The sequence below is a fragment of the Acanthopagrus latus genome, chromosome 17 (assembly GCF_904848185.1).
Source record: "Acanthopagrus latus isolate v.2019 chromosome 17, fAcaLat1.1, whole genome shotgun sequence".
In the NCBI taxonomy this organism is placed as follows: domain Eukaryota; kingdom Metazoa; phylum Chordata; class Actinopteri; order Spariformes; family Sparidae; genus Acanthopagrus; species Acanthopagrus latus.
In genome coordinates this window covers 22,159,212-22,171,689 of record NC_051055.1, presented here as the reverse complement: position 1 = coordinate 22,171,689, position 12,478 = coordinate 22,159,212, and the positions used below count along the sequence as shown (strand labels likewise).

General features: G+C 45.5%; 2 protein-coding genes across 5 annotated transcripts in view; one reads left to right on the top strand and one right to left on the bottom strand.

Moving 5' to 3' along the window:
- cadm4 (cell adhesion molecule 4) overlaps nt 1-4,719 on the top strand; it is a 169,576-nt gene extending 164,857 nt beyond the window's left edge. For 3 of the 4 annotated variants that reach the window (XM_037074133.1, XM_037074130.1, XM_037074134.1), the window contains 2 exons: nt 1,271-1,399; nt 2,668-4,719. In XM_037074133.1, the coding sequence (XP_036930028.1) occupies nt 1,271-1,399; nt 2,668-2,777 (239 nt within the window). In that variant the 3' untranslated portion in view covers nt 2,778-4,719. Of the gene's footprint in view, nt 1-1,270; nt 1,400-2,418; nt 2,499-2,667 lie in introns of all 4 variants that reach the window. The other variant, XM_037074132.1, reaches the window with a different exon arrangement.
- Nucleotides 4,720-6,373: 1,654 nt separating this feature from the next.
- Nucleotides 6,374-11,563, bottom strand: LOC119006161 (adenosine receptor A1-like). Its single transcript, XM_037074576.1, has 3 exons — nt 11,428-11,563; nt 9,665-10,034; nt 6,374-8,072 (listed from the first exon to the last, which is right to left on the bottom strand). The coding sequence occupies exons 2-3, from the start codon at nt 10,030-10,032 to the stop codon at nt 7,214-7,216; spliced, it is 1,227 nt and encodes a 408-aa protein (XP_036930471.1). The 5' UTR covers nt 10,033-10,034; nt 11,428-11,563; the 3' UTR covers nt 6,374-7,213.
- Between the last annotated feature and the right edge of the window lie 915 nt (nt 11,564-12,478).

Below are 12,478 nucleotides of genomic sequence, written 5' to 3'. Positions count from 1 at the left end.
TGTTCCTCATAAAGTGTGACCATGTTTGCTTTACAATCTTGTGGCTGCAACTAACCATTAACCTCTTGAGAACAATTTTGCGTAATTGATTGATTGTTTAAATCTGAAAGAAATTTGACAAAATTACCATCACAACTTACTAGAGCTTACACGTGATGTGCTCAGGTTGTTTTGTCTGACCAACAGTCATGATATTCACATTATTCCCTTTAAAGCTGCTCCAAGGAACTTTTAAGTTTTGTCCACCAGACTATCAAGCAGTGTCTTTCTTCAGGCTGTGAGACTCCTCAATCCATCCTCAGCGACCTGAGAATAATTAATAGATACAGAAATAGCCGCTGTTGCCTGCGGTTTTCATATTTGTCATATATGGGCATCAGAATTCAGTTGAGAACTGTTTTATAACCAGTCAAAAGTTCCTTGTTGCGCATTTAAAGTGATATAAAACAGTAAATCCTCACATTTGAGAAGCTGAAACTACTGAATACTTAGCATTCTGGCTTGATTAATGACCCCAAACAATAAATCAATTACAGCGTTTTTTCTGTCAGCAGAATAAGTGCTTACTCGACTAATCATTTCAACGCTAACCTTCAATTCCTTTCCCTCCTTCCTCTGTTTTAGTGCTTTACTCTAAAGTGGTGTAAAGTTGATAGAAGGTGAGACCGACATGAATAATTCCTTCACAGTACCGCAATCTTCTCCCGACGAAATGTCACAGAATTTAACTTGAACTTTTTCCTTTACTTATCTATTTATCTCTCTTCACTCGTCTCATGGTGAAGTGTTTGATTTCATTTCCCAGGGCTGCGCGACTCGGGGGGTGTAAACACACTCACCGATTCCCCCTCATTCAAAATGCATTGTGGTCTTGACAGGTGCTTTGGCTGAAGTGGGTTTTTAGGAGGCTGACACACTTATTTCTTTATTCACTCTCCTCATTTCTCCGCCTTTTTTCTCTCACCCGTTCTGACTGTCGGGCTGATGAAAGGTGATAATGGAAGTGGGAGGGGGGAGGAAGGATATCGACTCCTTCTTTTCCTCCAGTCTCGCTCCCTGTGCTCTCCCCCAGCGTTGTTGTTTTAATGCGCTCCCTTTCTCTCACTTTGATATCTTTTTTTTTCCCCCTCCGACATCTTCTCCTGCTTTCACTCTTGATCCATCTCTTTCTTTGCCCGCACATTCTCTCTTCATATTTCCCTTTATGTACCTCACACTCCCGCCCACACGCCGCCATTCATCTCTTTTTTATTCTTCTTTTACTCCCCAGACCCCGGCGCAGTGGTAGAGACTCACAGTGCAGTACCGTACGCAGTGATAGGTGGAGTTCTGGCACTGCTGGTTTTCACCGTCATCTGCGTCCTCATTGTCACCATCTGGTGCTCCGTCCGACAGAAAGGTAACACACACACACACGCATGCACACACAACTAGTAACAAAAAAAAGTTTCTTTCACGAGCTAAGGGGGACACATTTTTGGCAGTCGGAGTGTTTTATCACATTTGTCACAGGCACGTTTTCTCGTTTCTCCACTTTTTTCTCGCAAAACACGCAGAGAGAAAATCATTACGGGCCAGTTTACAACCACATTCTTTGAAAATAATCTTTTTAACTGAGGTGTAAACTTGTCGGTGCAGAGCAGACAGGATGGGGATGCTGCTCTCCAGGCAGGCGCTGTCCATGATGGACGACCTTGGCCAGGGTAGCGGGAGAGACGGGGGTGGGGGGGTGGGGGTGGCAAGTGAAGGTGTGGTCCCCATGTTTTATGACTATATGTTAGTGTATCAAGGCTCATCTATTAAAAGCAGCCTCTCCGCGTTCCTTATCTTTTTAAGTGCCCCCGCGTTGGCAGCCTTCAGCTGTGTGCCACAGCTGCCAAGAAATTATCCGGGAAGAGCATAGCAGGCCATTACTCTACCCTATGGCTAGACAAGCTGTCAGTCAATGCTCCGTATGGCTTGACCGCCAATCAGCGGAGAGACAGGACCATTACAACCAAACTATGTTGAGACAGGGCCATTAGGGCTTTGTCTTCGGCCCGCCATGACTGTCAGCATGCCAGTCAACCTCTGCGGCGAGGAGAATGAGGGTGTCACTCACCCCTGGAGTGGAGGGGACGCTCGAGCAGGAAGATGACTTGAGCGGTTCTTGCTCTCCATAACCTGTACTCGCACCGCATCGTTAATCATACGGGCCGGAGGGGATGTTAAAATGTGTTTAATGGGGTTTCTGAGTGACGCAAACGTGCCATTGTTCTCTTGCGCCTAACCTTCCCTCCACCCTTTTCTGCCAATCTCTCCTCCCTCCCCATCTTTTATTCTCTGTTATCTTCTCCTGCTACCCCTCGTCCTCTTCTGCCTCTTCACACATCCACCCCCCTACCTTTTTTTTTTTCTTTTTTAATTTCTGCCCGGTAGGCTCGTACCGTACCCGAGAGCCTATTCTTGCTTGGTATTGACCCTAACAATCAGTTAACTAATGAATTAATCAGTCACAGGTATGGTGCTCAATAATATTAGGGCCGAGTGGTTTGATAATGCTGCATGGCGCCGCAGTGATCATGACGCTTTGCCACCTAACCTTCCCCCTCCAATCTCCCTTTTCGTCTCTCTCTCTCTGTCTCTCTCTCTCTGTATCTGTCTCTCCCTGTATATCTTGTCATCCAGGTTCCTATCTTACCCATGAGGCCAGTGGGTTGGACGAACATGGCGAGGTGCAGGAGGCCTTCCTCAATGGGAACGACGCCAGCCAGGGCAAGAAGGAGTACCTACTGTAGCCCTTCTCCTTCCCCATCCCCTTCTCTTCTGACCTCATCCCTCAGTCCCCTCCTCTCCTCCTCCCCCACCTTATATACAGTACACACACACACACACACACACACCTCTCTACAATGCGCCATAACAGGCAGCCTTCTGAAAACGACTGTATACAGATACTGCACACAGCCAAATCCATCCCACTCCATTCCACTCCATATCCTTCACAAACTCACACCCGGAGACGGACCGAGAAAAAGAGAGCCTATAGACCCACCAGCCATTAACGACTGTGCCATATATTATAAGTCGGAGAAAATTGGGGGGAGGGGGTGGGGGGGCCGGAGAGAGCGAGAGAAGGATGCAGGAGATGCTGAGGTGAATGTAGACAAAAACGAAATGATGCCATAATTATTTTGATCGAGAGGGAAGCGGGGAGCACAAAGAAAAGCAGGCACTCTGCCCGTGCAGCCGCCAAAGTGGAAGGGGAATTAGAGGCAGATGATTGCTATAATTCCATGCCTGGAGAAAACCATCTATTTCACAAAGCTCAATCTTTAACCGGCGGAGACAGTGGGAGCAGCATGTGAGGTGCCAGGAAGGAGGTGTGGGGATGAGGAGCTGAGGAGCTTTGGGGGGGGTGGGGGGGGGGGGATAGTTGACCGGGAGCTATCGAGCGTTAGGTGCTAGAAAATTGAATTTTTTTAAAAAATTGCCAAAGCATCTCACCCACTGTGCGCAAGTCATACATAATTTGCTGGAGTGCGTAAACCCACCGGCCGGCGAAGTACCCCCCACTTTATGAACAAGCTAACTGTCCCGTGTTTGCTCTCCCTGATGGCTGGCCTGCCAATAATTCATGAACGAAATCATCTTCTTTCCTAATTTTTGCTTTCCTCCCGCTGCAACAGCGAGGGAAAGGTTGTTTTTTGTATTTTTTTCCGGTTCCTCTCCATCTCCTCCTGCCTCTCCGTTCACCTGTTCCCATGCTCTCCCCCCCTCACCCTTACATCTCTCCTTCTCTCCGTCTGCCCTACCACCACCAACCCACCCCCACCCCTCTATCGCTCCTCCTTTGTTGGCTCCTAATAATGAAAGGATTAGTGTTGGGCTGCGTTCCCGACAAAGAAGAAATGAATATGACTTGCTAAGGCATTAAAGAAAAGCTTAATTATTTTAGAATGTCATTAAGAGGATGAAAAGGTTTCAAAGTCTTAATAAGAAGGGCAAGGGGAGTGATAGCAGAAGGAGTGAATGAGAAAAATATAAATGGATGGATATTTTTTTCCCCCTGAATGCTACCACACATATGCAGATACATGCACACATTCATACGTACAGTTGACAGAACAAGTATACATATCGCTGAATTCCTTATTTGTATAAAAAAAAGAAAAAAAGAACAGCAACATAAATTAAAGGAAACTTTTAAGAGATAAGAAAAACCGTTTACTATTGAAACGCATTATGAAGCAACTATACTAACACAGAATATTAGCCTATAGAGGCGCAACGCCGAACAAACTACTGTCCAGTGATCTTTAAAGAAAATAAAGAAAAGCATAAAAAAAATAAAAATCATTTGTCTTTATGAGAAAACCAGAGGTCTTATTGATTTTTTATTAATTATTATTATTATTTGAACAATTATGATTGTTGTTAATGTTATTATTATTGCCGTTGTTATTATTATAATTGTAAATGTTAAAGAAAATGTACACTTCCCATGGTTTGTTTTTGGTTCCACTGTAGAGAAATTGCTGTCTTTTTTCACTCTTACCTTTCCTCTCTTTCCCAGTCTTTCTCTCTCTCTTTGTCTCCTGTGCCTAGTCGTCTCTTCTCCTGTCTTTCACTACCTGTTTATTTTAGAGTCCATGTGTCATTGTTGATATATAGCTAACTATTTCTTTATAGGGGAAAAGATACAAAGCACGACAAAATAAAAAAAGAATCCAAAAATAACCCTCTGGGATCAGAGATTTTTTTTCTGATGTGTTTACTGTGTAATGAGCAGGTACTGTTTTTGAAATCCTGTGAAAGGAGAAACAGGAGATGGAGCATGTGATTAAATCAATGGGGAATAGTGGAGTTATAGGTGGAAAAGATGGGGGTGAAGGCGATGGAGCCATTTCCACTGGCAGCTCATTCAGAATAAATAGAATAAACAAAACAGACGGCTCTGTGGCGCCGCTAATGAATCATGCGAACAGATAGCGGAATAGAAAGGCTGACAGCAGGGTTGAGTCAGATGCACACAGAAAAATATGACTCTGCCATTAACTTCTACGCAATCAATACCCGATTCTGTCGAGGAGCACTCAACATGTCCATCTGTGCGCGGGGCTAGATTTGAAAGCCGCCGGAGGTCGCCGGGTGATAGATCGATGTGTTTCTCTCCCATCGATGGCAAGGCTCCACGGTCGCCTGTCATAAAGACAGATTGTCAAACGGCAATCAAAGTAATGGACTTGCCAGGCGCTACCAGCATGAGTTGACACTCCGGCCAACAAACAATTCACACACGCATACGTAACACGAGTCGACGCCAGACACATCTTCAGTTTATGATGAAGCAAAGGAAGGTGAGGTAGCTCCTGCTATCAGATCCGACGTGGTCGATGGGCAATAAAACTGAGAATATTGTCCCTTTATATGTCTTCCGACCAGAAGTCTATGTCCTTCAAACAAAGGTCGTGTTCCTGTGGGTTTAACAGCAGCAACATCATTTGACACTATTTATGCTTTCCGAACTGGGAAAAACAACAAAAAGCTAACTTTTTCAGCTTGAGTTCAATATTTTATGTTTTCCTAAAAAGAAGGTTTTCAATCACAAGAATGATTGGTAGCTTCCAATGCTGTTATTGCTTGCTCAGTTGCATCCTGGGAAACCGGCCATTATCTGACCGTAATGATACAACTCAGCGGCTGGACCTGATCACATTCAGACAGCCACTGTGATCATAGAGCGCGATTATCAGATCACTCGACGCAGGCAAAAAAAAAATTAGACCGGGGCAAGCCAGACAACAGTCAGTTTCATTCCTCTCAGACTTTATGACATGCAGTGAATGTAGCATAATCTGGCCAGTAATGACAGCAAGAAGTCTATGAATAACTCATGCGGCGTCTCCCTGACGCTAGTTCCTGCGATTAACGTCCCGGAACGGGTTCACATTAGAGAATTCCCCGTTTATGGCCCATTTATGACAGCCATATTTCATTTCTATGAGTTGCAGTACATATCACAGTCCATCCAAACACAAACTCTTTATATTTCCGGTGGCGACATGGTGGATTAGACACAGTTTTATCCATCTGTAAAGCCAACCCTAATGACCCTCGGACGGGGGAACGCAGCTTATGTTCACTGGTCTTGGCAGCGTGACCCTAGCGAGGCGAGGAGGTGTGTACACAGTGGCAGCAGCATGAGGCATTGATTGAGGTGCCTCAGTGTGCTGAGGCCGAGCATAATCAGGAAGCAGAGCGGCAGACAGAACAATTGAATGGGCAGCCGCGCCAGGGAAGCTGGGGGAAAACAGATTTCTCTATCAATAATGGGTTCCAGTCGGAGATTTTATTTTATTTTATTTATTTTTTTTTGTGGTGGCGGAAGACATACTGGATACTGACACACTATTTTTTGAGTACATGAAGAGACAAATAGAAGGGCGGGGAACAAACAAGATGGGGGGGGGATTAATGCAAAATAGGCACATGATCTGAAGAAAGAGCTGGAAAATGAGCAACGGCAGAAGGCGCTTCTGAGAAACAGGGGAAAAAAAAAAGAGATGAAGTGTCGTACATCACGCTCATGTTCCACGCAGATGGAGATGGATTCCTCTGTTAGTGATTTCTTACGCCAACACGGTTCAAGATGAACAATCCAATTAGAGTGAGCAAGGCCCTTTTTATTACAAGTGAGCATCACATTGTATTTACAAGTTTAATCAAAACAGCCATGAAGATTGTGTGTCATAACCAGGTTAATGATGTTTTCCACCACAATGTTGTGTCCTCTGTCGACCACTATGCTATTACTGGATGTTTAATTAAACGCTGTCACTCATATATCTACGTAACTGGCGGTTGGCTTTGGTAGAGACTATGAACAGAAGCTTAGAATGAGACCCGTAGAAAGAGCAGTCAGAGAGAACAGACATCTGTGATCAGGATCGTCTGGAGGCTTCATTTTCTCGCTGACATTTGGTGTGGGACCCTGTAATTAACTGGCCTTTTCGTTGGCGTGTAACGTCTGTGCACGAGATTGCTGATTAGTAAGAAAGCAAACAACAAACGGGAGCGGGACACATTTATTCTCCCTTTAGTTTGCAAGCTGATCGTTTCAAACACCATGCACACAAAGCATTGTTTTCAGGAAATGATTTAACTGCATCAGGGTGATGACAAATGTTAATGTCAAAAAATAACAGCCTAGATCTTCCATTATGTCAAGAATTCAGACCTCTGGGCACACTTTGGCTTTAAGGGAGTGTTTGGCTGAGGACCATGGGGCTGCCTGCACTGCCTCACACAGCGCCATGCTGACAGATTTTGCTCTGGACCGGGGCACTGCAGGTGGAAGGTGAGAAACGGAGAGAGGAAAGGGTGCCTGTCCCTCCCCAGCTTGTTTTTTAGGCGGAGTGAAGAGGATCAGGGGCACGAGGCTGTACAGCTGGAAGAGGACCCCAGCAACAGCGTGAGCCCAGGCAGGAGGATGGGTACTGGGGGTGAAGAGCAAGAGAGCATGGACAATGTGGATCGGCAGGCACAGCAGAACTAAAAGGGAGAGGGACAGAGCAACTGAACGGATCCGGGAGGAGTCATGTTTCGGGGGGTCTGCATGGCTGAAAGGAGTATTCCTAGGCTTGGTGCATAGCAGGTGAAGGTAAATGGCCAGCAGGCAAAGAAAGGGGAGCATGAACACCATCATCATATAGACATAGACTAGAAACTGAGCACTGAGAATGGTATCAGGGGCGCACACGGCCCAGTGGCTACTGTGAATCTCAGCGTAGGTGAAGTTGTGTTTGTCCTCCACATAAAACTTTGACAGGAAGCCTCCATATGGAAGGTACTGCCCAATGACCTCGCGGTCATCGTTGTACTTGGGGGGCGGGGAGGTGGTACGGTGGGGCAAAGAGGTCGTCCAGTTCCCGTGCATCCCGAGGCCAGCGGTGCCAGAACTGCCCTCACCACTTCTCCAGGTGCTGAGGACATCCGAGCCGATGAACTGGGCGAAGGAGGTCAGAACAGAGCAAACCCAGCACAGCAGGACCACACACAGAGCTCGTTGACGGGTCATCACGGAGGAATACCTGGCATTCACAAACAGGTGGATGGGTATATATTTGAATCATGTTGTTAATATGTTTTGACATTCCAATGCTGCCTCAAGACTAAGACCAAAAGTACAAAATGGCTCATCTTACTCCTGTTTGATTTCTGACTATGGGAAGAGATCTGCTGTAACGGCTTTAATATCTACTATGTTCCCTAAAATCTAGGGCCGCCCCTGATTAAGTATTTTCCCTGTGGACTTGGTTTAAGGCATTAGTCAACTAGTCATCACACAATTATGATATGTAATTAATTATTTAAACATCTAATTTGGGGGGCACACACAAAGCAAGGCACCTTTTAATGGCAACGCTCAGGGAAGAAGCGGTAATGATTCTGGATTTGTCGAACAACCTGCAAGGAAATCGTGCATCAGTTGTTAAATTTCAGCCCACCCTGGCTTCCGATGTAGTTTTGTCTGATTAGATAACGTTGAGGGCTGAAAATGTTTTCTGATTAAAGAAAACTACCCCCCGGTTAGCTGCACGGCTCAATGAGCTAACTAGCAGCTACAGTTCGCAGCAGTTAGCGACAAGAAAAAAAGTTTGTGATGCAAACTTTTCTTGTGTTACTTTGGTCCAGGCCCTAATGACAAGGTGAAGGCACCAAATGAAGGGTGAGGGATTTTTTATTCATTAATTTTTTCCTGCAACAAAGCAACTAATGAAAACTTGGTCAACTGAGACTCCCCTCACTGAGAGAGCCTCCCTACTAAAATCTTGCTCACCTCAATTGGTGCAAATTGGCGCCCCCCACAGTTTCTGAGTGCAACACCACTGTCATAAACACAAATCCCAGGTCTGTAACAGTTTGTCATACGTAACGCAGGGGCTAACCACAAACAAAAGTCATTACGATATATCAGCATCACGTGTTGAAAACTTGTGTCATGAAGTAAACATGTATGCAACTGTGTGATCCTGCCCTCTCGCTGATGTTACATAGTGCAGAAACAAGTGATGGTTAACCCGTTAACCCTGTTACAAGACACTGTACTGCCAAAAAGGATTTTAAAGCTGTTATTTTAAGGTAAAAAGAAGTTACGTAACATTGCTCTAAAGTAGACAGAATTCTGCCTCTCCTCCAGTGAAAGGCCGGATTTGTGTTACACTGTCAATCAAACCTGTGAGAGCCCCGGTGCCTATAGGTGTTTACTCACTGCTGGCTCTCGAATGGCGCTGTAAGCAGAGTGTGATTTAAAAAAAAAAAACTGCCTTATGAGCAGAGGACAAACATTCTGTGCTGAAGTGCCATACAGTGGTTCATCTTGACACGACTGCTGCTTTTTCTTGTATTGATTTCACGGCTGAAAGCACACTTGAGCGTTGGTTGACTCCTGCCACCCACGTATTCACCCTCTCCCACACACGTACATATGCAACAGATTTAAAAGAGTATTCTGTAATTGGAATTTACAGTTTATGATGCTTTATTGCGTCTGCAAGAAAAATGTATTTTGCATCTTAAGTAAGGAAGGGTGTCTGTCAGATATCAGCATTCTGATATCTGACAGACACTTTTTCCACTTTAACTTGCGCTGAGGACTGATTTAGCCCTCTCATAGACTCACCTGTCTGCCAAGTGAAGCTGCAGGTGGTCGTCCAGTGTCAGCAGCATTAAAAGGAACACGGTGAACTGCCTGATCAGCATGGGGCAACACACCAGGGTAATGCAGGTGTACAGACACTGGGGGGTTCGCAGGTTGAGTAGTATGGTCACCGGGACGCCGACGGCGCCCCCTATAGCCCCCACCCAGCCCAGGCACAGCCGGAGACAGCACGAGACGCTCCCCGGTTGGGTCCGTGCAGCCTGCGCTCTCTCCTGGGCGTCAGCCACTTTGCTGCCGCCGCTGACCGCCATGCACAGCCTCACGCTCATCACAATTACGGACACAGACAGGGTGCACTGACACAGGGAGTACAGCCATGTGAATTCCATGTCTGGGGGGGGGGCGATAAAGAAAAAAATAAATGAATATGAAAACAGAAAACAGAGAGATGGAGGCTGATGAGGAATATATTTAAATGTGGATTAAAAGTCATCACAGATAATGATGTGAAAGACCAAAAGAAAATCGAGGAAAAATTGTTTTGATGCTTATGCAAATACAGCCTCGTTCACTCCCACTCTAGTTGCCACCGCCGCCCTCTTGCTACAACGCGGCTCTCGCAGCAAAGAACGCTCCCTGCAGCGTTTACTTTTGCGCTGTCAAAGGAGTGGTCCAACATAGAGGAGAAGAGAGGGAATACAAATGAGGGCTGAGTGACAAAGGGTGGAGGAAACGCTGAGGTTAAGCATAGGGGTGTGGGTCAGAATGATAATATTAAAAAAAAAAAAAAAACAGCCAGCGAGCGAGGGAGAAAGCACAGATGCAGAAAGGATAGAGAATGTGATGCAATTCTGTGCTAGGGGGCAGAGAGAGATAGAGAGAGAGAGAGAGAGAGAGAGTAGATATTTTGATAGGTATTGGAGAGCTGTAAACGTGCCTGGAGAGTGAAAAGGTCAGGCCAGACCAAACTTGACAGAAGTTCTCCACTGAGGATGTGAGCACCATGCAAACACAGAGCAACAAGCAGCAAGCTGGGTGGCAACACACTGTTAACACTCTCTTCTCTCGCCTCCTTTTTTTTTTTTTTTTCCCAGGGGCCTTTAGTTTTGCCTCTCTACTCCCTGCAGCCCACCAGGCATCATTTGCAACACTCGCACTTTCTGAAGCACAAATAGGCCCAGACGTTTGTGCGTAAATACACGAGCACCGGTGCTCAATCGCGCAGCTCGCACTCTCGCACCGGTAAGTTATTTCCCAGCAAATGCGTTCAAAAGATGACTGGCAGCTAATTTCAGCGCATTTTCCAAACAATAGTCTCGCCGCATAGCAAAGTGGATGGATATCGAGATAGCAGCTTGTGCCGCTGCAATACGACACCTGTCCATTTCCACGTAATTAGGTTGAACTTTTCAGAACATTTTTGGCGGGAGTCGTCACTTTTTACAGAAAAATCGTGACTGGCTGAAATAACCTCTTCATACAGTTTCGTAATCACTTTACACAGTTGTCTCCTGTCTCGACCACTTGAAGGGCCTCGGCCAAATTGATTTACTGAAGCAATCAAAGCACTTTAATCCACCTTGCGTGAGTTTTTTCAATTCAAATTGGCGGCTGGTCACTCCCAGTGTAATTAATTGCCTTAATTAATCAATCAAGCACTTTGAAATCACATTCGAGCTATAGTGCCAAACCCTCTCAGCGTGGTCAGACAGTTGAAAAGTGGCTGGCATCTGGATGTTCATATAACGTCAACGAAGTCAATTGAGATGAAAAGGTGCATTTACCTGTCGTGGAGCCCTGCGGTGACACGGACAGTTTATACAAAGCTCTGTAATCTATCCTCTGTATGACTTGGCTGCCTTTTTATTTCCCTCTAGGATCTCTATCTCTGCCCCTCACCTCGCACTCTAAACAGCCTGCCCCCGCTGACAGACAGAGTATAAACCTGATTCATAAACCTCTGCTTATCCACCTGCCTTCTATCGCTCTCTCACCTGTCTCTGCAAACATATCAATTGTGTCAATGTTGGAGCATGGCTGCCCTTTCCGTCTGAGATGTGCAAAGGCCAACACCACCTAGGACCCGCCCGGGGGAATATGTAAATAAGGTACACACACACACACACACACACACATATGGACGTATATGGGAACTCACACATACGCAGAAATAAGGTTTATTCTATGTTCTGTTAGTGAAAAAAAAAACCTTTGCACACAGGTTTTTCTTTGATTGTCTCTTGATTTGAGCGAGAGAAAATAAAATAAGAGGGAGCTCTTGACTCTGAAGGCAGTGTACTTGTTTGGTCAGCAAGGTGGTGAAGACGAGCAGCGATATCAAAGAGACATAGACTCATCTAAAGGCATTGTTATAAGAATCAAGGAGCAGCAACCACGTATGAGCTATATTGCTATACCTACACAGAGTCAACACATGCCCTAAAAGAAGATAACAAGCTTAAAAATCATCGATGGTGCGCCTGTGATCTTTGACAGTTCTTTCAATAATACATAGCGTAAAAAATCTCCAGCAGACAGAGAAATTGTGTAAAGCTCCAATGCCAACCGAGAGTCTAACAAGCCCAGAGCCACTCCACAGAAAAAAAAAACAAAAAAAAAAACTGAGTTTGGTGTGCTCAAAATGTTTACTTTAGTTTTTACATGCAAATGACCTTCATTGAACTGTAGGGCTGACAGTCATGGCCTGGAAAATGTGCCGATGTTTCCAAAAAGCCACCCAAGCATATCAGTGTTTGTACAAATCATTCTCCTGCAGTCTGCCAAACGGGCAGAGCTCCAGGCGGGGGCACAGTGAATCCAATCGAGGGGGCTCCG

Excerpts from the sequence above, each read along its gene's own strand:
- LOC119006161 (XM_037074576.1), bottom strand. The coding sequence starts at position 10,032 with ATGGAATTCACATGGCTGTACTCCCTGTGTCAGTGCACCCTGTCTGTG. Across the intron at positions 8,073-9,664 it reads CAGCTTCACTTGGCAGACAG|GTATTCCTCCGTGATGACCC; the intron begins GTGAGTCTATGA and ends TGTGAATGCCAG.